The sequence below is a fragment of the Vanellus vanellus genome (assembly GCF_965231255.1).
Source record: "Vanellus vanellus genome assembly, chromosome: Z".
Taxonomy (NCBI): Eukaryota; Metazoa; Chordata; class Aves; order Charadriiformes; family Charadriidae; genus Vanellus; species Vanellus vanellus.
Window position 1 is genome coordinate 159554 of NC_138908.1, and position 25470 is coordinate 185023.

General features: G+C 49.5%; 1 protein-coding gene across 2 annotated transcripts; it reads right to left on the reverse strand.

Annotated features, from left to right (window-relative positions):
• Positions 1–8535: 8535 nt before the first annotated feature.
• POLR1E (RNA polymerase I subunit E) lies at positions 8536–23765 on the reverse strand. 2 transcript variants are annotated; one of them, XM_082497028.1, is made up of 13 exons: positions 23510–23765; positions 23322–23425; positions 21951–22027; positions 18851–18936; positions 18037–18092; positions 17498–17642; positions 16072–16179; positions 15505–15601; positions 14601–14734; positions 13081–13162; positions 11344–11475; positions 9477–9560; positions 8920–8932 (listed from the first exon to the last, which is right to left on the reverse strand). In XM_082497028.1, exons 1-12 carry the CDS (start codon positions 23571–23573, stop codon positions 9488–9490), a joined length of 1158 nt encoding a protein of 385 aa, XP_082353154.1. In that variant the 5' UTR covers positions 23574–23765; the 3' UTR covers positions 8920–8932; positions 9477–9487. The 2 variants fall into 2 exon arrangements, with proteins under 2 accessions (XP_082353153.1, XP_082353154.1); XM_082497027.1 differs by lacking the exon at positions 9477–9560 and having other exon boundaries at positions 8536–8932.
• Between the last annotated feature and the right edge of the window lie 1705 nt (positions 23766–25470).

Consider the following 25470-nt stretch of genomic DNA (forward strand, 5'->3'; position numbering starts at 1 on the left):
TGCCCACTGAGATAGCTGCTGGGGTAATTTACGAGCAAGCAGTTCCTTAGATGAAATGCGCTCCTGGCAGGACCAGGGGTGTGCCTGGCCACACCTCCCCAGCCTGAGCTCTGGACAAACTGCTCTTCAGGTGGTGCCTGAAGCATTATTTATTTGGGAGTCACTTGCTTTGAAGCTGCTTTGACAGTGACCTGCATTTGTGCCAGAATACTCAGAGACTGAAAACATGTCCTGTGTGGTCTCACTCAGGTTCTGTTTGTGCTGATTCTGACCCAGAAGGGACATACAGATCAAAGCAGTCAGATACATGAACAGACAGCCATACATGCAGTGTGGGTCCCTCCAGCAACCAGTCTTAGACACTGTCTGCCCAGTATCTGCCCCTGGGTCCGAGTCTCCTGGGTCCCAGTCTCCCCAGTTTCTGGCACCAGGACATATGAACCCCCAGAGGCTGCAACAGGGGCAGGCAGACACGGACAGACACAGAGTGCCTGGGCTCCCAAACCACTTCACCTCCCCATGTGGAGGCAGATCCCCACGCACCACTGATGCCAGCACCCACACCGAAGGGAGAGGTGTCAGCCCAGGAAGAGTTAGAAATGGCACTTGATGAGCGGGCAGAACAGACTGTGCTTGTCAGGCACAGGCACGGCCAGACCAGCATCTGTCCTTTGCCACTGACCACCAACTGTCTACACACAATGGGCCACTTTTTATCGCCTTACCCCTCTGTTTCTCCACATTTGGTTCCTCCCCTGGGCATCCTGTAATAAGCCTTGTGCAATCCCAAATGCTCTTACCTGCACCCCACAGTGTCTCCTGTACCCCTGGCCGTAACCCCTGGGGCTGTGAGGTGCTCAGGAGAGGGTGGATGTCCCCCAGCCCATGGGGCTGAGCCCCCCTGGGACTGGGAGGAGCTGGGCTGGGGCTCATGGTTCCGAGGGTGTCACTGGGGATCCCCCACTGGCCTCCGAGGCTCAGGGCTCTTGCTGTGGAGAGATGGAGGCTTGCATAGTGTAACCTCACAGGACCAGCTAGCGGTTTCTGCCTCGTCATCCCCCACCTGAATCTGGCAGTTGGCTCCCAGCGGGATTTTCTCTGTCTCATTCACATAACAAGCTGTCCACACAGGTTTCTCCTCTGGTACAAGCTGGCATAACTGTGTTGCACAGACTGATGTTGTCTGCTGCTTCTCTGCAGACTGATGCTGCAAGAAGACCCAAGCCAGTTATTTTTTTTAAAAGGAGAAGTAATATTTTCTATATTTTCAGGAAAATTGTCTGCCACAAATAAAATGCTATATTGTAAAAGTTGTCTCCATTTTAGTAACTGAGTTGCTTTCCAAACCAAGTGAAGTTTTCCAGAATGCCTTTTGGGGTGACCCTTTTGGAAGGGGCTTGTCGCACTGTGAGGCCATGGAATGCAGCACTGCCCACCCCACAGGGATGGGCACTTGGCAAGCACACAGCCTGTGTGCCTGAAGGGTTTCAAACATTCAAGAGGAGGTTTAAAAGCAGAGGTGAGCGACATCATTATAAGCTGGCAAAGCTCTGCCCCTAGCTATATATACATTACTTCTGGGTGTACAATCTGGACCACCACCACCAAAGGAAACCTTTTACTATTAAAAGCCTGCTTGTTTTATTTTGGTACTGTATGGTCAGTGAGGCCTGGTTTGCCTCAGCATAAAAGCAAAGCTGAGCCAGCACAAGCCTTCAGAGACCAGCGTATCTGAGGCACAAACTGCCTGTCCCCGTTCCCGAGGCAGTGTGGGAGGATCCACGCATGGCGGACTCTCTTGAGATGAGTGTGGCAGAGCTGAAGTAGACTTAGAGAAATGGGAAGATGAGCCCCACCGGGGCATTGCAGGGCAGTCCCTGCCGTGGTGGTGCCACTTGGGAGGAGACAAACTTCAGGGAAGGAAGGCTTGTAGCTCCAAGCTGAGGTGCACCCTCCAGCTGGTAACAGAGTTGGTTTGTTTGGTGGACCATCCTGAAGCAGGGGTAGAGTCAAGCAGCAGCAGAAGCCAGACATGGTAGTGGGAGAGATGCCAATACATGACATCCCTGCATGAGTCACTGGGTAAGTGGCAGGAGAGGAACGAAAGCACAGGTTGGTAGCAGGGATGGGTGTGTGGGGAGGATGCGAGAAGTCAAATTCAGGCTGCAGGGCAGGAACCTGAAGTCCCAGGCTCCATGCAGCTGTCTGTGCAGTACTGCCTGTCTCATGTTACAAAGGCACAGATTCACAGCACGACATTGGGGAACCTTTAGGTATGGGAGAACTGGGAGAAGAAGGGTGGGCTGTATGTGAGTCAGCCCAAAGCCAGGCTGCTGGCACAGACAGAAAGCTCATAGTATCATAGAATGGTTTAGGATGGAAAGGACCTTGAAGATCATCGAGTTCCAACCCCCCTGCCATAGGCAGGGACACCTCTCACTGGACCAGGTTGCCCAAGGCCACGTCCAGCCTGGCCTTGAACACCTCCAGGCATGGGGCCTCAACAACTTCTCTGGGCAACCTGTTCCAGTGTCTTACCACCCTCAAAGTAAAAAATTTCTTACTAATATTTAATCTAAGCCTGCCCTCTTCCAGTTTAAAGCCATTCCCCCTCATCCTATCACTACATGCATGAGTAAAAGTCCTTCCCCAGCTCTCCTCTAGGCCCCCTTTAGGGAATGGAAGGCTGCTCTAAGGTCTCCCTGGAGCCTTCTCTTTTCCAGGCTGAACAGCCCCAACTCTTTCAGCCTCTCCTCATAGGAGAGGTGCTCCAGCCCTCAGATCATCCCCGTGGACCTCCTCTGGACACGCTCCAGCAGGTCCCTGTCCTTCTTATGTTGGGGACTCCAGAGCTGGCTGCAGTACTCCAGGTGGGGACTCACAACAGTGGAGTAGAGGGGTAGAATCGCCTCCTTTGACCTGCTGGCCACACTTCTTCTGATGCAGCCCAGGATACAGCTGGCCGTCTGGACTGCAGTCGCACATTGCTGGCTCATGTTGAGCTTCTCATCAATCAGCACCCCCAGGTCCTTCTCCTCAGGGCTGCTCTCCAGCCATTCCCCACCCAGCCTGTATTTGTTCTTGGGATGTAGGACCCAGATGTAGGACCTTGCACTTGGCCTTGTTGAACTGCATGAGGTTGGCTTGGGCTCACCTCTCCAGCCTGTCCAGGTCCTTCTGGATGACATCCCTCCCCTCCAGCATGTCTACCTCGCCACACAGCTTGAGATCATCAGCAAACTTGCTGAGGGTGCACTCAACCCCACTGTCCATGGCGACGACAAAGATGTTGAACAGTACAGGTCCCAGTACCGACCCCTGAGGAACACCACTCGTCACTGCTCTCCACTTGGACACTGAGCCGTTGACCATAACTCTTTGAGTGCGACTGTCCAGCCAGTTCTTTATCCACCGAGTGGTCCATTTGTTGAATCCATGTCTCTCCAATTTAGAGACCAGGATATCGTGTGTGATGGTGTCAAATGTTTTGCACAAGTCCAGGTAGATGACATTGGTTGCTCTTCCCTTGTCTGCTACTGCTGAAGAAGGCCCTTTGTAGAAGGCCACCAAATTTGTCAGGCATGACTTGCCCATGGTGAAGCCATGCTGGATGTCACCAGTCACCTCCTTATTTTCTATATGTGCCTTAGCACAGTTTCCAAGAGGATCTGCTCCATGATCTTGCCAGGCACAGAGGTGCAACTGACTGACCTATAGTTCTCCGAGTCTTCCTTATTTCTCTTTTTGAAAATAGGGGTTATGTTTCCCCTTTTCCAGTCGGCACAAACCTCACCAGACTGCCATGACTTCTCAAATATGATGGCTAGTGGTTTAGCAACTTCATCTGCCAGTTCCCTCAGGACTCGCAGATTTATCTCATCAGGTCCCATGGACTTGTGCACCTTCAGGTTCCTCGGGTGGTCTAGCACTTGATCTTCACCTACAGTGGGCGGTTCTTCATTTTCCCAATCCTCGCCTTTGCATTCTGTGTTATGGGCCGTGTGGCTGCAGTCCTTGCCAGTGAAGACTGAGGCAAAAAAGTCATTGAGTACCTCAGCTCTGTCTCTATCCCGGGTAACCAGTTCTTGCGTTTCCTTCCAGAGAGGGCCCACAGTTTCCCTAGTCTTTATTTTCTCACTGTAATACTTTAAGAAGGACTTTTTGTTTGTCTTGATGTCCCTGGCCAGATTTAGTTCTATCTGGGCTTTAGCTTGTCTAACCCGATCCCTGGCTGCTCGAACGATTCCTCTGTATTCCTCCCAGGCTACCCGCCCCTGTTTCCACTCCCTGTAGGCCTCCTTTTTGCTTTTGATCTGTTTAAGTTGGAAGTTGCCAGGAGGTGGGCATGCCTGCAGAAGCACCTGGAAATGTTCAGTACTACTCTGTAGGGAAATAGCACACTTGCAATAGATGTGGAGGGTCAGACTGTTCACAGTAGTGGTTACTGGCACACAGAAGTGGGCTGAACTTGCACATACTTCTAAAGCAATGCTGAGACATCAAAAGTAAGATGGGGACCCTGTAATGACTGGGGCTGTCTTCAGTGGCCTGAACCTTGGGGTTTAGGTGGACACCTCTCTGTTCAGGCACTTCCCAGAGGCTTCTGAATCCCATCAGGCAGACCCCAAAATCCAACCAAATAAGAAGCAGTGAGATTCGGGATCTTTACAATAGCTATAATATCCTCTTCACTCTGTGCTTTTTGCACTTTGGGCAGCAAAATGCCCCATGGAGGATCCACATGCTGTCAAGGAGGCTTACAGAAAATTGTTCACAAAATACATGTAGTTTAACTCACTTTCATTGCTGAACTTGAGCAAGCAGTTAATTTCAATATATGGAGCTAAGACCTGGCAGAGGTCACATGATCAAGTACCTTTAAACTTAAAAAAAGGTTCAGCTGGACATACAGAGTTTAAATAGTGTCTTCAAATGTTAGTATTCATACTATCAATCCCTATGGAAAAAATCAAATATCCATACAAACTTCATCTTCACAAGAAAAGCAAAAATTAAGTTTGCTTTCCCAATTTATCTTTCATTTTTATGGTAACTATACTTGAGACCCTGACTGGTGAGTACAGTTCGGACTTTCAGACACGAAGTCAGAAAATAGTATTCTCTTGTGTGGAGAGAATTCAGTGGGCAGTCAGTAATTAATTTGCACTGGTGTTCATTAATCATAAAATGTTTCATGTTCTTATATTACAGTGGGTATGTTATAGACCATAATGGAAGCAGCGTGGGGTGCTGCTGTACTTCTGCAAACCCCTAATTGAAGCACTCATTGTGACACAGTGGGTAACAGCCCCCTGCCACCCTGACCTGGCAGCTTACTTACGGCACAATCTGGAGCTCTGCTGGCTTTTTTGCCACCTGAACACTGTGCAAAGCTACTGTGCATATACATGACCTGCAGGGCCACTTCTTAGCACAGCACAGACCTTGCATTTTGCTTTGCTCAAAGAGCACATTTGTCTGCTTGTAAATTAATTGGACTTCATCTTTTCCAGAAAGGCAGCACTGATGCAATCTGAGTGCCTCCCTGCTGCTGTGCCTGTCCTCCTGCTGTCTGTGCAGGAATCAGTTGCAAGACAATATGCCGACATTGCTGAGGGAAGCTGACTCCAACCCAACAGTTTCCTACAGAGCCCCATGCTCTCAGGTGTGTGAAAGAGCCTAAGCCCAGCCTATTTCACAGAACCTTTTATCTGGTGGCCAGCCACCTTATCAAGAGAACTATAATGCCATCTGTATGGTAGCAAAGTACTGGAGTGATCTTGGGGTGGTGGGAGAGGAGTAGCAGGGAGAGCTTCTTGTCACCTTCACACCAGGCAGCCATGGGAGCGACCCTGCTCCCGTGGGAACATGGTCCCACTCAGACAAGGATGATGATGCAACCCGTTGTAGGTTCTGCCTCATCTCCTCCTGTGCTGGCTCAGGTGTGCTAATGCTGCCTGGCTACGGCATGTGCTTGCTAAGGCAGCAACTGTGGGCAGGGGATCACAACACGGGACCAGAGCCCGTCAGCAGCAGTCCAAGGAAAGCCACGGCCGTGGCCCTCTTGCTCCTGGCTAGCCTGTCCGGGTGGCACCATGCTCTGGAGAGGCATAGCGTTCTCTAACCTGCAGCTGCCATGCCCGTCAGTCTCCCACAGGGCAACCTGCCCACTTGCCTCTGGAGGGGAGCACACGGCCTCTCTCACAGCATCTCGCAGTCTTGATGTCTGGGATGTGCTCTCAAGTAAGGTGACCCCAGAAAGTTGCGCAGAGTGCTAGTAAAGCTCTTGTCATTTCCAGCAAAGCATCTTTCCCCACCACTGCTGGATTTCTCCTTTCAGCCTTTCCTGTTGTCTCCCAGGGATCGATCCATCTACTCATATTCCCTTCTCCATTGGGCAGACAGGGATGATAGTATTTGACTGGGGGCTCCAAGTACCTCTAGGCTACCTACATCTGCGGTTCATACCTGGTAAGAGTCCCCTCCACAGGACCTGCCTGCAGCCCTGTCCTGCCTGCTCCAGTGGGAGCTGCCCAGCACTGGGGAGCATCTCTCTGTCCCCAAGAGGAGCTCTCTGGTCCCCTTCCCCCACTGCCAAATCCCTGCCTTGGCACTTCTTCCCCTATAGTGAAGAACTCTACTGTCTTATCAGGAAGGTGAATAGCTGCTTTTCAAAGTGCAGTAGCTAATAGTGAGACACATTGCAGATGAATCATTCTGCCACTTGGATTAAATTAGCACTCATTTTCCCTGAATCAGGGATGCTGCTCTCAGACATGGTCAGAACAGGCTTTGACGCACACAGCAGTGATGTCAAAAGAAGCAATTAACATCCTCATCTCTGCTGCGAGTGGCTCCAAATCATAGAAAAGAGCATCGCTTCTTGCTTGGTTGGTTGGGCAACCACCTATGCTTTCTATTTCTCTGTTCACCTTGGCATGCAGAAGCAGCTTAGCAACAGCAGTTAATTTTTCATCCAAAACCTCGTGCCATTGTCAGGATGATCCACATCTGCTTCCCTCCTCATGCCCTGTGTCAACCATCTAAAACAGCAGCAATGAGCTAGAATTAGATGAAGAGGATAAACTAATCATGTATCTCAGAACAGTGCTTCACACCAGTCTAAGTCAGACCTGCTGGCTCTGATATGCAGAAGACCAGATCCTAATAAGAATTAAAAACAAAAACAAAAACAAAAAGTGGTCTGCCAGATCAGCTCCCTAAGCACATTCACTCTACTGAAGACTTGAGGACAAGGCCCGGATAAGTCAGAAGGTCCAGCACAGCTCCTGCCCTTGTGGGCTCTTCTAACACTTGGAAAAGGTTGTCAATGCAGTCCAAAAACCTCCTAGATTGCCTATGCCCTGCTATGTTACCCTTCCAACAGATGTCGCCCATGAAGACCAGGGTCTGCGAACGCAATGTCACCCCTGTCTGTCTATAGAGGGCCTCATCCGCTCGGTCTTCCTGGTCAGGTGGTCTGTAGCAGACCTCCAGTGTAAATTTCCCTTTAATCCTAACCCATAGGCTCTCAGTCAGCTCTTTATCTATTCCTAGGCCAACCCCCATGCACTCCAGCTGGTTGCTGACATATAGCCACTTCCTCATTTCCCCTCCCTGTCTCTCCTGAAGAGCCTGTAACCTTCCACGTCAACACTCCAGTTGTAGGAGCGAGTCCTGGGCACCTGGCTCTGGGTGGCCCTGCCTGAGCAGGGTGTCTGGACAAGGACACCTCCACAGGTCCCTTCCAACCTCAAACATTCTGTGATAAGAACATTCCTAGTGCTTATCTGCAGCCTGTAATTCCCGTGTCATTAATTGTCCTCTACCCAGAAAACTGGCTGTTTGTGTCACTTCTACTGAGAGTTGTGAATAGATGGTCTTAAAGGTGTGTAAGGGGTTACCCTTAAATCCCAAATGATGTACTAAAGCCAGATTACTGTCTGAAGCAAAGACATCTCAAAGAGAAGACTGGTCTTGACATCTCATATTCCCATTTCACATAAGCTTTTTCTCTTGGAGGTCATCCTCAGCTTTTCAAAAGCCCCAGATTCCTACAACCTTAGTTAGTGAACACCCGCAATGAGGCTTGCAGCCCAGGACTAGACTGAAAACACAGAGAAACTGGCCCAGAAGTCTCTCTCCCAAGGACTGGGAACCCACAGCTGAGGATTCAAACTAATCATCCTTTCTGAAGATGATACCAGCTCTGAGTCAGCAGAATTCTCCCCCCTCCAGGCAAGAAGCCAGGATAGGAAAAGTGGCAGAAAAATTTTGCTCCTGTTGCATCTTTACACATTTTGAACACAGAATTACACTGAAACTCTAGAGAAACAAACAGACACAGAACCAAAAGATGTGTCTAAGTAACACTTTGCTTAGTCTCTCTCTTTCTATGCTTTCTACCTTGCATGTGTGAAAAAGGGGTAAAAGGAGACACGAGGCGACAGAACCAACCAGACAGTAGTTAACAGAGGACCTGCAGTTTCAAGTGTTCTCTCACTCTGGCACAACCTACATCTTTCTCCCCTCATATAGGCAAGAAAAAAGAAAACTGTTTTATTATAGCTTTTTCTACACAAACAGAAAAAAACCCGCAGTTTAATGAGGTCAACATCTGTTCCAACTCAGCCTCAAGACATGGTTTCAGCAGGGTCATGTGTGGATGCTGGAGAGCCAAATCCAACAGACAAAAGCATCCTCATGATGCTGTGTGCAGAATGGCAGTTGAGAAATGAACTGTTTTGTCCCTGCTGAGACCTCCCAGACATTTTAATTCATTTTCCTGCGCTTCCGTTGGTTCCCTGGTGCCTTCTGCACAGGCAATGGGAGAGAGAGAGTGCCCAGCTTGTGGCTCTGATCATCCTCAAGTCCCGGCAGCCCCCTTGCCTTGGAGACCTTCAACCGCATGGCCTTTGCGATGTCCATCATCCTGAAAAACACCAGAGAAACACTGCGTCAATGGGGTGAATGAATTTTCTAAACCATAACACTGCACAAAAGATCAACAGCCTTTTGCCTCAAGGGAGAAGCCAGGAGGCATCAGTGAGCAGGATGTGTTCTCTGAATCTCAAGGATACCATGGAGACAGAATCTGGAAGTATTCAAAGACTAAAAGGTAAAGCCTTCCTAGGGAGGCTACAACGCTACTGAGCTGTGCACCACCATCTCAGAGAACATTATAAACCCAAACTGCCTTACTCAAGGGCCAGCTGACTTGAGAAAAAAATAATGCTGCTTTCCGCTTCCCTATGAAAACAGGAGCAGGCACTATTTGTGTTCAGCTGCTGCCGCTGGCAGCCCATGGTTGCTTCCCAGTGCACTCATCTCCCGTGTGTGGCACAATGAATGGAACCTTATACAGCAAGAACATCTCTTAGCCACTAAAATTAAGCATCCTTAGCTGTAAGAAGAGGGGCTTGGCTGAGATGCGCAGCGTGAAGAGCTTAGGCAAGAAGGCGCAAGCCAGAACACACCTGGAGGTTTGTCAAACAGAGAGAACAATGTGCATCCAAAGGGAAGCTGGCAGGGATATAGGTGTCCTGGCCTCAGCTGGGGTCCTGAGAACACACAAGTCCCAGAATACTCTCAGCTGACTTTATTATCTTTGAAATACAAACAGATTCAGTTTGGAAGGATTCTTCAGTCAAACCTCCCACTGCAAGCAAGGATCATCCCATGAGACAGCTCAGGGCTATGTCTCTTCTCAATTTTTCCAAAAGGTCCCAGCCTCATACACCCTTTTCTCAACAGCATCCTATGCCCTCTGTTCCCAGCTCCAGTACAGCAGTTAAGAAAAACACCTGCACATCAACTGTGAAAATCAATGTGGATTCCTTAAAAAGCTTAATTCCAAAAAGAAAAAAAAAAATAATAGATGGAAACCAACAGCAAACACTGTTGTTAAACCCACTACTACCCATGAAAGAACAAAAGCATAATTGGGGGCAAAATCAGAAGTACTTGCATCAAGGCTGACTAGGCAGCTTGCAAAACCAGGAGGAGACTAGGGGTTCTGATAACTTCCAGTAATTAACCACACCTCAACATTGCATCCCTCAGCCAGAAACCCTAGGGTAGTCTGTGTTTTTCCTCACCTGCAGTGAAGGGTTTGTGTCCCTCCCAGCCGCACAACCACTAAGCAATCCTGTTAAGAACGACCAATGTGACTGAATTAGGAAGCACATGTCCTTGGTGTCACCATTGCCCACAGAACAGGACAGGGTAAGAGAGAGATACTAATAAGCATGGCTGAACAGTCATGAATAGGGCCACTTGACCCCTTCCAAGACAGTGTTAACAAGCTGCCTGCTGAGCTGATGTCTGCTTGCTGGGAGACTTCCCAGCAAGCACTGTGGACAGGCTTATCGGAACTGCTCCATTCCCGATTTATGCTGCAGGGGCCAGAGACATTACAGCACAAGCAGCTGCCAGGGATTGGAGCTCCAGCTGGCTTCGGCTGACACCTGCTGGGAAAAGCAGGTCTTGCAGCTAACAGGAGGTGCACACCACTTCTGTATTCTTCCATGGAAAATTAAAGTCTAGAGAACAACTGCCCCCAAAAGCTAATACAGCAAGGGTTGTTTGCCCTGAAGCTTATTCTGCAAGCTGTTTTCTACCCATTCACCTTCACTGACCCAGATTTGGCAAATCCTTATATGAAATACTATAGCCAGCAGTTCTGCCTACAACCTGTCCACATGATGCTTTGCTGAAAAGTCCCTAAGCCAACCAATATTTCAGAAACAAAACCAATCTCATCAATGCCAAACCCAGTGGTGAATTTCAGGGGCCTTGGATTCCTCCATGTAAACACCAACTACATGCTCACAGTGTGATTATGAAAAAAAAAAACAAACCAAACAAATAACCCTGTTTCCAGTTTTCCTGTTGCAGTCAGTTGCAAACCTGCGCTTACACCCAGACTGGTACCTAATCCCTACCTAACTGGAGCTCTTCAGGAAGAAAGGGCACAAAGGACAGGAAGGCGAGGAGTGATGTGATTTGTCAGGCATGAAATGGGGTTGGACGGCAGTGGATAGGTCTTCTCCTGGAATCTGCCCTGGCTGCTTCCGTTTCCATCCCTGCAGTATAGCTCTCAATGCACTCGAGGACCTCTTTGCAGCAGGTGCCCTTTCAAAGTTTGAGACATACAGCCACCCTCATTTAGGAGCATCATGGCTTCAAAATAAATCTTCAACACAGTCATAAAGATGGAGTCCAACTACAACAAAAGGGACTCACTAGCACATGTCACTGTAATACCCAGGTGACAGAAAGGCTCCAGGGGCTCTTTGTAGGATCATAGCATATCTCAGAAGGTATGAACAAAACATGACTTACCTGCTTTCTTGGAGCTTCATGTCATTCTGCAGGATGGTGAGGTCTGTTTGAAAGTTGTTAATGTGCAGAGCCAATGCAATGACGTATGCTGTGATTTTAGCTTTCATTGATGCAGAGACTAAATTCTGGACACTACACGGCAAGAGAGAGAATACATAAGATGTTGAGTGTCAGTGAACCCAAAACACAACCCCAATGAGGCGCAGACCAAACTGAAGCCCCAGTTAGACAAGACTAACTTTCCTAGAGACCAAAAAAGAGCTCAAAGAAACAGAGACCTCTGATCACAGGGGCATAACAGACTTTGTCCTCCTCACATGCCCCTATTTCTGTTGAAGTGCAGGCCCCTGGGGTTGTTTATCACTATGTAGTCTTGACAAAATCACCAACTAAGGGCACTTCAGACTCTTTGGCAGGCTGGTCCCTTGCAAGAGGAAAGCAAAGGGAAGCTGTTCTGAGGGTGTTCAGTTTAACTACTAATGGCACCTCAAATACACAATCCACACAAAGCAGATCCCTGGTTGGCAATCCTCTGGGAACATTTGACTGCTCATCACTGGTTTGAGCCTTCAGATAAAAGCTGGCCCATTTGGACTCAAATTCTCTGCTCAGGGCAATGCAGTTGTGCAATAGCTGAGCAGTGGCATTATGCCCCTTCTAGGCAGAGAGGCTGCTGGCTCCCTGAGTGTGAAGAAGGCACTGTGGCAAGAGTGAGGATACTAGTGGTGCTTCCACTTAACAGGACGGCTGAAAACTTTTATCCAGATTTATAACTACTTACTTGTAAGTGGCATCCTTCTTAAGGCTGCAGCCAAGAGCCATGTGGCCAAAGTCAGCCTGTGGCAGCTGCACGAGGCCCTACCTGCAGTGAGACAGCACTCACCACCACACAAGTGGCTCTTACACTGCTGGAAAGGAGGACCTTATGGGACCTTCCCAGCCTCCACTCCAGCAGAGAGTGGTGGCTTCTCCTGGCTGATCTTCACAGCAGGACCAGACCCTTCCTTACTATACTAAATGTTGTCACTGCTGGTGGAACAATGCCTGGGCAAAGCTTAGGCAGAACTCTTTGGCCTGTATCCCTATGGGTGCAATGGCATGGGTGTCAGCCCAGCGCGTGTTAACCAGTGCAAATCTTTACGCAGTTCTGTCTCTGTAGGTTTCAATGGAGAATCCAAATAAGTCAAGTCAGGTCTAGGGTCAAGTAAAAGCACCCCTGTTATGTTAATTAAACCATGTGAGTATAAAAAAAAGCACCGTTATTTAGCCATTGCACTACCTCTGTCCTGACCCACCCTAGGATGGTGAAAGAGCTGACGCATCCATCTGTCAGCAGCCTTGGTTCACAGTGAAAACATACATGTGGACAGCTGCCCACTTAGTTGCACAGTTGAAAGTCACCTGCAAAGCAAGCATCCATTCTGCCATCCTGCATCCAGAAATGGTCAGGCAGATGGCTAGGCACCCCACTTGGTCACACTAGCTAAATCCACAGGTGCAGGCTTGCTTTTGCACACATGACCCTGCTTCTCCCAGTCACATTTTAGGCCTGTGCTGTCTGAAATGGACTATCACCAGCCACGACCAAATGTTCTACAGGGCTGGCGGTGTGAAGCAAGAGAAGTTACTGCCATCTTCCATTTTGGTAGGAGGTTTCCTGATAATGTCCACGGCCCTTCAAGCTGAACTCTGCCATATCTCTGCCTCAAGAGCATCAAAGCAAACATAGTTCCTTACCTGCCATTGTTGTAGGTCAGTGAAGTGAAATTCTTCATGAGTTTCCTGCTAATAATGTGTGGGCATTCAGGACCCATTGGATCTAGGACAGAAAGGGGTTTTGCAGTGGAATGAGAAACACATAGTCTCTCTTGTACTGCCCATCTCCAGCTATCATAATAGCACATTTATTACCATGTTATTTATTGCCTCTTCCCAGGGACACAGAGAACCTAAAAGGAACCTGAACACTTGATTTCTAGGTCTCCTAATTTTTCAGGTCAGACAGAAACTCCTAACAGCTTTTCTTTTCTTTACAAATGGGATCTTCCACTTCAATACTACACAACCTAAAAGGCATGCATGTGTGACTACACATATATTTCTTTTAATATATTCCTGCCTTTTAATAGATGGCCTTGTCACAAAATGTTATTAAAACTGAAACCACGCTAATGAATTCCTATTAGCACCAAGACTAGTCATTTCCACATTGTCCTTGACTAAGTCTTACAGGGTGACTCCTCTGTCTCCAGCAATGCAGGAAGATATTTACAGAGAGACTTGCCATTTCCTCCTCCATCACACCCCTGCTATTGAAAATGATAACAATGACATTTTCAGCACTGACAAGGAGACTCAGATACACAAGTTCTGTGGAAGATGGCAAGTCTTGAACATCTCAACTAAAATATTTTGTGCAGTGCTTTTGAGAACAGCAGTTCCTGCCATTTTAAAAGAAAGATCCTAAATACAACAGAGGTATGATCACTGTGATCCACACATTGAGCTAATAAGCAAAGGATGATGAAAACATTCTCAAAAGCACAAAAGGAGATATAAAGGATGTATTCTGTACTGTATTGGGTACAAACTGGAATACAGGAATTCCATCTCAACATGAGGAAAAACTTGTTTACTTTGAGGGTGCCAGCAGACTAGCACAGGCTGCCCAGAGAGGTTTTGGAGTCTCCTTCTCTGGAGATATTCCAAACCCACCTGGATGCATTCCTGTCCAATCTGCTCTTGGTGAACCTGGTTTGGCAGGGGGGTTGGACCAGATGATCCCTGAAGGTCCCTTCCAATCCCTACCATTCTGCGATTCTGTATACCTCTTGCACCTGGATTGTGGATGCTGGATGAAGGAGAGAGCTGATAGTTTCCAGCCTCTTGGCTTAAAACTAAAGTGTGAAACTATAAATCATGTTTGTAAGTACAGAACTATTGATAAACTAGAAAGAATCTCAAAACTTCCAACCGAAGCCACCCTGTCTCCTACCAAGAGGATCTTACGGTGCCATTCTGATGCATGGCAGTTACAAAGAGACTGAAAAAGATTAGACATACATCTCCCAGCAGGTGTAGATCTAACAACCTTCAACAACACAACCTTCAACAACCCTCAACCTCAGTATGAAACAGACTGGAAGCAACTGCTGTTTCATCACAGCTCGTTCTGGGCAGCTTTACTGTTTTCTACTGCAGTAATTACAACCCAAGTCTCAGCAGATAGCTTAAAACTGAGCTGAAAACTCTCTTACGCTTCTTCTTGATCACTTTCAGGTAGCTGAACTTAATAAGGGTGTCCAGGAACCAGAGGCATCGGGCTTTGTGATCTCTTCTCTTCTCATCAGCAGGCAGGAACTTCAGCTCCTCTAAAACAAAGGAGCAGTGGCTGAAGGAGAAAGAGGGGGGAGATGAGGCTCAAAGAACCAGAAACCACTTTACATACTAAGAAGGACAGGACACACCTGTAACTTCAATGCCTAGCTGTTTAAGAAGAGTTCCCTGGACACCTATAAAGGACAGCCCAGGAGGCTGCTTTTTAAGCACGCTTTCCCATCAACGCCTACCACATTCAGCCAGCCCCTTTCAGTGTGCAGCTACTAAGATAGTCCCTGCACTGCAGAAACTGCAGGATCTCAACACAGCACACAGATGCACTTCTACTCCAGCACAGGCAGACAGGAAGGACAGGGAGCAAGGTGCAGTTTGTGCTTTTCCTGCTCACTTCAGCCCCTCAGCACAAGGACTTAACAGCTCTAAATGTATGGCCATGCCAGCTTGCCAAGCCACAGCAACTTCCACAGCAAGTCAGTACTTGGCTGGGACAGTGCCCAGCCACAGGCATACCGTGCTCTGCAGAGTTCTGTGGCCTCCCTTCTAGGCACCTGCCTTCAGACCCCACTTTGGATTTCTCCACTCTCTTTCTCTGCAATCAGTTCCCCAAAGGGCAGCCATGCTGCTGTATGCACAACTTCCTCACCTGTAAAACTATACCCCACATTCCCCAAGGTAGGCATTGCTCAGCCATGCTTGGATCCCTCTGCACTGAAAAGTCAGCCTGGGTATTTTGGAGCTGGCAGCAACAGCCATCCTGCCCCATAGAAACACTACACTGTCACAGGGCCCACCTCAACTACTACAAGGCTGCAACAGCATTACCTTTTCTCTTCTGCTTTCTTGGTGATTTCTTCCGGAGTGATATTAACAAAGACTGCTGCTGGAACCCGCAATGCTTCATACTCTGCTGGGGACAGAACTGGAAGGATTTTAAAGAAAAGAACAAGCGTGCCTTTGCTATCCCTTCTGGTCTGAACAGCCCACAGTGAGATAAGCTCTGTCTACTCTTCCTATAGGTGTGGGGCATGCAAGGAGGGAGGGAAATTATAAGTACGCAGGACACAAGAACAAGATTAGGAACTGGTCAACAACAAAGGTCTCTGTGGCTCAACCATAAGCCACTTCTGCACGACTGACCTCGCTACTATTCCCAGTCAATTGCTGCCAAAAAGGAGGCACAGCATCCTGCTCTCTGTAGAAAAGAGGCAGGATATGTGACTTACAGGCCCAAAAAACCTTAACACAGCATGTCCCTGCTCTCAGTTTTTGGCTTATGAGGGGAGAAGGCTTGGCCCATTCACACGCCTGGCAACACTTGGTCCCACATGCCAGACCACTGACATCGAGGCTTACAGGTGCGGGAAACCACTCTGCCACAGAAAAAGATACTGTCCTCAAACTTGTAAACATTTTCTGGTTTGTCAGCATCTTCATTACACAGTGGGAGGAAGAGGGAGATGTTCTGTACATCATCTTGGGCCACATCCTGGATCAAAGCTTTGGAGGAAAGCAGAAAAAAGAGTATTTGGACCATGCAAATAAAAACATAGAGAACATGACCACAACCCCAAATCCTAAGTCTACTCAATGCTGATTCACCAGTTTAGTCACAGCTGGATTTTTAAAGGTTTAAAACTCCAGTTTGGTTTATCTCCCTTAGGACAGTAGTAAAGAAAAGGCTACAGCTCTTCCCTATTTTGTTTTGTTACTGCCACATGTAGGTGCTGACTGTACAGAAAGCATTCCAGCAGGAAAGGCCAAGAGCTTCTGATATGCCTGCTATGTATCGAGAATGCTGGGCTTTAGACTGGTGTCATCACTTTTACCAAGAATTTTCTGTTCCCCAAAATTTAGAAAAGCCACTTCAGACCAGATAAAAATCTAGGAAAGAAGTGCACCAAGACAAACTGGTTGCTGTTACTGCACCTCTTGCCTGCAGGGTGGGCAGAATATGGTTTTGGCACCCCAGGTTCCATTGGATATCCATTTGGCACAAAGCAGCTCTGAGATCACAGTCAATATCCAACCTGGAACACAAGGGATGAGAGCTGTCTAAAGAGACATATCTCCCATTCATAGCCAGTGAAACTCAGAATCCCAGAAGTGCTGGTGGAAAGGAGCTCTGGGAGGTCTCCGGTTCAACCTCCTGCTCAGAGTAGGACTGCCTAAAGCACTAGATCAGGGCAGTCCTGGCTTTGTCCTGCCAAAGCTTGGAAACCCCCAAGGATGGTGACTCCTCCACACTGCTCTGTGACCTGTCCCAGAGCTGCACCACCCTCCATGGCAAGAAGGTTCCCCCAATCTCCCACATGGACCTCCCAAGGTCCAACAGCATCTTGTGCTGTTGACTCTTTTTGGAACTGCTGAGAAAGGTTTGGTTCTGACTGACCTTCAGGCAGCTGTGGCCTCCTCTTTGCCAGACTAAACAAGCCCAGCCCCCTTTCCTCTCCCTGTCATTTGTGTCCTCCAGGCCCCTGCCCTTTCCTGCTGCCCTGCCATGACTCCTCTGTCTTTTCTCCACCTCCTCCTTGATCAGGGCAGGGGTGCAGGGGGGTGGCACAGGCTGGACAACATAATACAGATGCAGCCTCATCAGCACTCAGTAGCAAGGTTATCAACTCTCCTTGAAACATCACCTCAGTGTGATGCCTTGGAGAGTTAACTTTCCCTGCAGTAGTGACAATAACGAAGGCCATGGCGAACTCCTGTTTGCTGCAGGCTCCTCCATAGCAGAAGCCTAAGTCCATCAGCCTGGCTCACAACAGCACTGGGGACAGCACTTGATGGGGCTATGACGCTGAGACAATATTCTTACCTGTTACTCCCTTTGCATCTATAATGTTTGCTGCTGCTTTTGTCACAGCAGTATTCACAATATCACTACCCACTGCATTCATTCGCCGAGAGTTCAGAGCTCGCTTCTGTTTGCTGGTGCCAAAGGCCTCAATGCACAAATCCATCTGTGCAAGAGAAAAGCAAATTAAAACACACTGCTGAACTGAAGACACTGCATCTCAGAGGAAAACTCAGCTAACCACTACTCGTTCCACATTCACATTCTCTAAGAGAACTTCAAATATTTCACTGGGCACAACCCAACCATGCAACAAGCACTGATCTGTATGGGGGCAGGAAGTAACTGCGATTGTATTCAAGTCTGAAATAATTATGAAAACACTGCCAAGTGAGGCACTAATAACGCAGTGCCTCACAGACTTTCAAGGCACAGAGGCAGTGCTGAACCTGCATAGGTTTACCCTGCAGTAAACCAAACATCACAGTCTCAGACAAGTATCATCTGCAAATGTTAGCTGGATAATCAGAGTACAATATGATATAGGGTTTCAACTTTACCTTCTCCCTGTATGATTTGTTCTGATAATCCTTTGTGTCATCAGGTATTAAGTTATCTATAACAGAACAAAAGTTAGTAAGCTTGGCTTGCAGCAGCCAAGACAACACATGTATTCGGTATCCCTTTAGCACTAATCCACTACTGAAAGACTTGGCACAACATTTAAAGATCTCCTCAATAGGACTTTGCCAATTAAAGAACACACTGAATATAAGAGTATGTATCTAGAACAAAAAAAGGAAAAAGCAGGTCAGTTTTTGCTATAATGCCTACTAGTGTAAAGCATGGATTGCAGCAATGCCCAGGTCCTGCTGCACAGTGAAAAAAAACCCAAAAGCTCCCACAAGTCTGTGTTCTTTGGGTTATCCTCCTGGGTTCACTAACAAAAAGCAGTTCTGCTGAAGAAAGCTCTTTTGCTTTTCAGTGATCTAGTCCCTTGACCTGACAATTTCCAGGCTTCCCTCAGCAGAGTATACCTAGATAGGGTTGCACTTATTCTGAAAATTGACAACTTTCTTACCAAGTCCAGCACTTCCACTCTCCCACCCATAATGTTCTCTGCTTAACATCCATGCTAAATTTCACCTTGCTTCCTTCCCTCTGTTTTTTACATCATGCAGTGCCTTAGGAGGAAAGTGTAATGTACCCTTGTTCCTCCATGCTGAGAGAATAAAGCAGAAATGAGAAAGAAAAAGCAAGCAGGGAGACAACACAGAGCACTGCTGTCAGCAACCGACAGTCAACAGCTGAATGCATAGACAGCTCTGGAATGCTGTGACTCTGGTACTGGGGTTAAACACAGTATCTACCTACCTGACAGCAAGGGCTGCATGTTGAATATTTCAGCATTATAGACTTCCATTTGCCCAGAGTCCTTGTCTAACACACCAATAAAATACCTAGGAAGAACAGGAGCAAGTGATTAGTGAGAGACAGTCCAGAGGAAGTGACGTTTTAAAACACATAGTGCAGAGCCATGTGTACTCCCCATCCACTGCCAATTCTTTTGCTTTGCAAATACAAGTTTTCCAAGCACATTCAGAATCATAGAATCATAGAATGGTTTAGGTTGGAAAGGACCTTGAAGATCATCGAGTTCCAACCCCCCTGCCATAGGCAGGGACACCTCCCACTAGACCAGGTTGCCCAAGGCCATGACCAGCCTGGCCTTGAACACCTCCAGGCATGGGGCCTCAACAACTTCTCTGGGCAACCTGTTCCAGTGTCTTACCACCCTCAAAGTAAAAAATTTCTTACTAATATTTAATCTAAGCCTGCCCTCTTCCAGTTTAAAGCCATTCCCCCTCATCCTATCACTACATGCACGAGTAAAAAGTCCTTCCCCAGCTCTCCTCTAGGCCCCCTTTAGGGAATGGAAGGCTGCTCTAAGATCTCCCTGGAGCCTTCTCTTTTCCAGGCTGAACAGCCCCAACTCTTTCAGCCTCTCCTCATAGGAGAGGTGCTCCAGCCCTCAGATCATCCCCGTGGACCTCCTCTGGACACGCTCCAGCAGGTCCCTGTCCTTCTTATGTTGGGGACTCCAGAGCTGGCTGCAGTACTCCAGGTGGGGACTCACAACAGTGGAGTAGAGGGGTAGAATCGCCTCCTTTGACCTGCTGGCCACACTTCTTCTGATGCAGCCCAGGATACAGCTGGCCGTCTGGACTGCAGTCGCACATTGCTGGCTCATGTTGAGCTTCTCATCAATCAGCACCCCCAGGTCCTTCTCCTCAGGGCTGCTCTCCAGCCATTCCCCGCCCAGCCTGTATTTGTTCTTGGGATTGCCCTGACCCAGATGTAGGACCTTGCACTTGGCCTTGTTGAACTGCATGAGGTTGGCTTGGGCTCACCTCTCCAGCCTGTCCAGGTCCTTCTGGATGACATCCCTCCCCTCCAGCATGTCTACCTTGCCACACAGCTTGGGATCATTGGCAAACTTGCTGAGGGTGCACTCAACCCCACTGTTCATGGCGCCGACAAAGATGTTGAACAGTTCATGAAGTACATGTAAGGTGCGTGTCAGGCTCTTGGTACCAAGTGATCTGCTCCGTAGGTCCACTCCAGTTGCCCTGTGTGGTTTGCTTACATAGCTTAACTCTTATTTAGTTGGACTGCACTGACCTGATCATGTCTGACTAGTTAAAGTACCAGTGGGGTGAGTAAGTGAAGAGCAAACTGAGTTGTGTAAAACTGTTAGGTCAGCCCTGAATTGGTCAGGCAGTTGGACTAAATGATCATTGTAGGTCCCTTTCAACTGAAATACTCTTCTATTCTGTTCTATAATTCTGTAAAAGGAACCGTTTTACCCCAGCAAGTAGCCTGTCAAAACAGGTTAACACTATTCTTTATTCTTTCTGTAAAGTGAAACACGCCGGAAGGCTGTGCCGCCATACAGTGTGACTTGGACAGGCTGGAGAGTTGGGCAGAGAGAAACCTTATGTAATTCAACAAGGGCAAGTGTAGGGTCCTGCACCTGGGGAGGAATAACCCCCTGCACCAGTACAGGTTGGGGGCTAACCGCCTGGAGAGCAGCTCTGTGGAAAGGGACCTGGGAGTCCTGGGGGCCAACAGGATGCCCATGAGCCAGCAATGTGCCCTGGTGGCCAAGAAGGCGAATGGTGTCCTGGGGTGCATCAAGAAGAGTGTGGCCAGCAGGTCAAAGGAGGCAATTCTGCTCCTCTACTCCACTGTTGTGAGTCCCCACCTGGAGTACTGCAGCCAGCTCTGGAGTCCCCAACATAAGAAGGACAGGGACCTGCTGGAGCGTGTCCAGAGGAGGTCCACGGGGATGATCTGAGGGCTGGAGCACCTCTCCTATGAGGAGAGGCTGAAAGAGTTGGGGCTGTTCAGCCTGGAAAAGAGTAGGCTCCAGGGAGATCTTAGAGCAGCCTTCCATTCCCTAAAGGGGGCCTAGAGGAGAGCTGGGGAAGGACTTTTTACTCGTGCATGTAGTGATAGGATGAGGGGGAATGGCTTTAAACTGGAAGAGGGCAGGCTTAGATTAAATATTAGTAAGAAATTTTTTACTTTGAGGGTGGTAAGACACTGGAACAGGTTGCCCAGAGAAGTTGTTGAGGCCCCATGCCTGGAGGTGTTCAAGGCCAGGCTGGGCGTGGCTTTGGGCAACCTGGTCTAGTGGGAGGTGTCCATGCTTATGGCAGGGGGGTTGGAACTCGATGATCTTCAAGGTCCTTTCCAACCTAAACCATTCTATGGTTCTATGAGTCAATGTTGTGTAGGCTAGCAGCAGTAATATGCATCAAAGGAGAAAAGAAACACCTTTGGGTATCACAAGGCAATATTATTTCCCATTGGCTCTCCACCTATTTGGTGGTTCTATTAGAGAACAAGAAAGATCTCACATACAGAATACTTCTTAGGAGGTGAGTGGAATCTGTCCCAGTGTCACAAAGGTCACATTCTTAAACCAGGACATGTAAAGGCCGGTGATTTCACCAATGCTTCCTTTTACAGTGTGTGGCACAGACAGCTTATTAGTTCACACAGCAGCATCGTGCTGTGGCCCTAAAGTTAAACAGTAACTAATGACCCAGGAGTTTCCTGGGCAGCAGAATATGACCTTGGCAATTTCTTAATTTCTCATTTTTTTAATAACAAAGCTGTTATTCCTAGGTTTCAGCTACATCAAATCATCTCACCCTTTCCTTCACAAGGCCTTGTCAAATATATTCTATTTGTATCTAATATCACAGTTTCCAAAGGGACGTAACGTGTAAAAACAATGCAGCTGCCAGGTGCTGAAGCCTTCTGTCAAAATCCTCTTGATTCAAATCACAGCCTCTGTGGGAACTTCTGAGCCAGCTTTAAGAAAGGCTACCAGGAACTTTTTGTCTGAGCAATTCCTCTGCTTCCACCTCCATGTTCCTGCCCCCATTTTTCCAGCAACCCATACCTGCATAAGGAGTTATGTTTCGGAACTCCGATGCCGAAGTTGTTCCCCACATATGAAAGCCTTTCAGTTTCTGATACCTGAAAAACAAAGAAAAATTACTTGAACACAGGGCTGTGAATAACCTTCTCTGCATCTGCTTTATTTTCCCCGAGTCATTTATTCCTCAAGTGAATCATGCATGTAAGTCACTGTAAAACTTTACAATAGCAGCAGAAAGAATCTTCTGTCTTTAAGCTTGGTTCTCTCTTCACTGAAAGAAATAGAAATCTCCTTATAATGTAATTTTACAACAACAATGGTAAAGAATTCACTGTGGTCACTGCGTAAACGTAACAGAACAGATTTTGTGATCAAATGGACCTGATTAGTTGTCACGGAAGAGCTTTTAATTTTCAAATGTTATTTCCCTTTAGGTTATTAAACTAAACCATGAACTTCACTAATGGAACAGCTGGCTGAAAATAGACAATCATGTTATAAATCAACATTTTTCAAATAAGCATGTATCCAGTTCTGAAGGAAAGGTATCTCACATGTCACTCTCAACATCATTAATCAAAGTGTCCCATATCGCATTATTCAGGGTCTTTTCTGTCCCAAGAGTCAACCCGCAATGCCCAGCCCGAGGGGGCATGGTCTGATCCTGACAGGCTCCACACAAACCACCATGCCACGAGAATTAGCAGGGCTGAAGGACCTGCTCCTGCTTCTCCAAGGCCCATGGGTAGAACCCATGGGCTCTCCCTGTGGGTCTCTGCAGAAGCGTGGGCAGCCTTGTCAGGGAGCTTACCAGCACCGAGCACTCTACAGGGTACAGAAACAGCTCTTACCCTGCCCAGCGCTTCCCTGATCTGCCACCCCCACCACACCCACCTCCATTGTGGTGGCAGTCCACATAAGAACTTCCTCTGAAATCCTACAGATGTGAATTTTGGAAAACGGTTCTCTCTCACACACAGGCTGGGCCTAAACTCCGATTATTTTTTTAAGAATCTGGTACAAAGCAAAGCTCCACGTAGATTTTCTGAGCCTTGCTCCCTGCCGGGTAAGGAGAGCAGCTGGTGCAAGGCAGGAGTCTGGAGAGGAACGGCAGTTTCCCCGAGGCAGGACCACAGGGCCTGTGTGTCTGATCGAGGTTTCCAGCTCCTACTTGCAGGAGATGCCGTGACCACAACCATAAAGGCAAAAAAGGGCGAAAACCCATCACTACGTGCCGAGGTGTGGACTATCCATGCGCCCTGAGCACGGCTCCGGCCGCAGCCCTCTCCCTGGTCTCTAACGGGCCCTGCAGCGCTGCCGCGCCCCTGGCGCCGTTCCCCGCGGCTGCCGAGGCCGCAGCGTAGCGGGCCTCGTCCCCGAGCGGGCCCTTACCAGGATCCTCCGGTGCTTCTTCCGGGGATGCGCCGTGTCCCTGTTTCGGTAGACGGTGAACCGCATGGAGTCGGGCCGCCGCAGCCTTCCGTTGGAGAACCGCACTGCAAGACGGCGGGGAGAGGGCGTCACACCGGGCAGCGACCCCCATCCCGCTCCCCCCGCGGCCCGCCCGCCCCCAGCCTCACCCAGCACCGCCGGCTGCTCCGCCTCGGGGTCCCCGCGGTAGCGCCAGGTGGCGGCGGTGGCCATGCCGCCGAGCGGTGGGAGGACCCTTCCGATCCGGGCCGCCCCGCCTGCCTGCCTGAGGCGGTCTACGCGAGGCTCCGGCTCCCGGACTGCTGCCACTGGGCCCGCTCCTCCTCCGCCGGCCGCTCCGCTCCTCCCCAGCGGCCGTGCCCGAACCGGCGGCGGGTGTCCCTCCGCGCCCCCGGGAAAGCTGGATCCCCCCTAATCACGGCTGTGCTTATTGCTCAGTCTCCGAGTGGTGTCTTGGCTTATCAGTAATGAGACCGTTGATTGGTTGGCGGGAGGGTGGGCGGGACGGCGGCAGGGACCGCCCACGCACGTTGAGCGATGCTGCTGCGCGATTGCGTCACTTCCGGCCGTCGGCGCGGCCGCCGCAGCGCAGGGCCGGCGGGGGGCGGAGCCGCGGGAGCAGGGACGGGGCTGCAGGGCCGAGGAGGACGGCCGCGCCCGGCCCTGCCGCCGCCCGGGGCGCCCCGCCGCGGCCTTTCCCGCCCGGAGAGCAGCGGCAGCGGGGGGCGGGGACTGCAGGTGAGCGGGGCGGGGGCGGGCCCGACGGGGCGGTCCCGGTGCCAGTGCCAGATATAGGCGACGGGGAGTGGGGGGATGGGCGGCCGGGAGCGCGCGCGCTGGCGCGCGGGGCCGCGGTGGGTGACGTGGGCGGGGCGGAGAGCGTGCGCCTGCTTTGGTGGCCGCCCCTTCACTGACCCCGCCGCCGGGACCGCTGGAAGCCCCGGGAGGGGCGGCGAGCGGCCCCGGTGCGGGCGGGAGGCGGCGGCCGCCGGAGCCCGCCTGGCGCGGAGCGCAGCAGATCGGCGCGCCGCCGGCGGTGCTGCTGGGGGGAAGGGTTGTGGAGGGCAGCGGCGGTGGCCGCCCCGCCGGTAGCGGGGAGCGCGGTTTCGCTGTGTTAGAGGAGAGCCCGTAGCAGGGCAGGCGGTCCCCGCGGGGCCTTTCTCCCCGCGGAACCGCCGCTCCGTTCCAGCGGGCGCGGGGGTGTCTGTGGGCCGCTGCAGGTCCGCGGGCCTGTGGCGGCGGGGTCACAGCGGCGGGCACAGAGGCCCCTCGGCGGCTGGGCTATCCTTCTGCTGGCATCCAGGGGAACGGAGCTGGCGCTCGGCCGCTGCCTCGGGGCGCCTGGAAAGGCGCTCGATCCGGGCCTGGTCGGACAGACGGAGCTGAGTGCTGGGCCTGAGATGCTGCCCTCTGCGAGGAATCTCTAGAGGGCCTTTCTGTTGTGTGTGCAGTGACGTTTGCGTAAGGTACAAATGTATTTTTAACTACTGACGATGCAAGAATGAGATGTAGATGTATCTTGAGAGTGACATAAAAGTTGGGTATTCCAGGTGATGTAAAAAGGAAAAAAGATACAACTCCATTCTTCAGGACAGCAGCTTTCGGTGCATTCAGGAATGAGCACAGGAACTACAGCTTTTCTTATCTGTCAGTTAATTTAATGCTCTGGTATTTTCAAAGAAACATGTCTTCAGATGACATGTTATAAATTAGGTTTTACTTTCTCTTACTTGGTGTGATTATTGAATCAGAGTTCATCTTGTAGAGGACAGGATACAGGTGGAGAGTTGTCACACATACTGTTGGTGTACAAAAGTTGCGCGCGCACCAGTTGCATCTCTGGAATGTGTGTGTTAACTCTGTGGCATTGACCTCACTAGCAGCCAGTTTTCTCATGGTTGTGCTAACAAAGGCAAATGCTGTAGTAGTCAAGCTGGTAACAGTGTTGCATGTTGCTGTAAACCCATGTTTTATTAGCAAAACACCTGGAGTGGTGTCTGTGAAAACAGAGAAGGAAGTTGTATTTTGAACTGGCAAAAGCTGCTTGATTTCTTCCTCCACCTTTCAAAAATTACCCAGAAGGAGTTTAGTTAATTTGGCATAATGCACT

Excerpts from the sequence above, each read along its gene's own strand:
- POLR1E (XM_082497027.1), bottom strand. The coding sequence starts at position 23,573 with ATGGCCACCGCCGCCACCTGGCGCTACCGCGGGGACCCCGAGGCGGAG. Across the intron at positions 17,643-18,036 it reads ACAAATCATACAGGGAGAAG|ATGGATTTGTGCATTGAGGC; the intron begins GTAAAGTTGAAA and ends TCTCTTGCACAG. Across the intron at positions 11,476-13,080 it reads CTGACCTACAACAATGGCAG|TGTCCAGAATTTAGTCTCTG; the intron begins GTAAGGAACTAT and ends CTTGCCGTGTAG.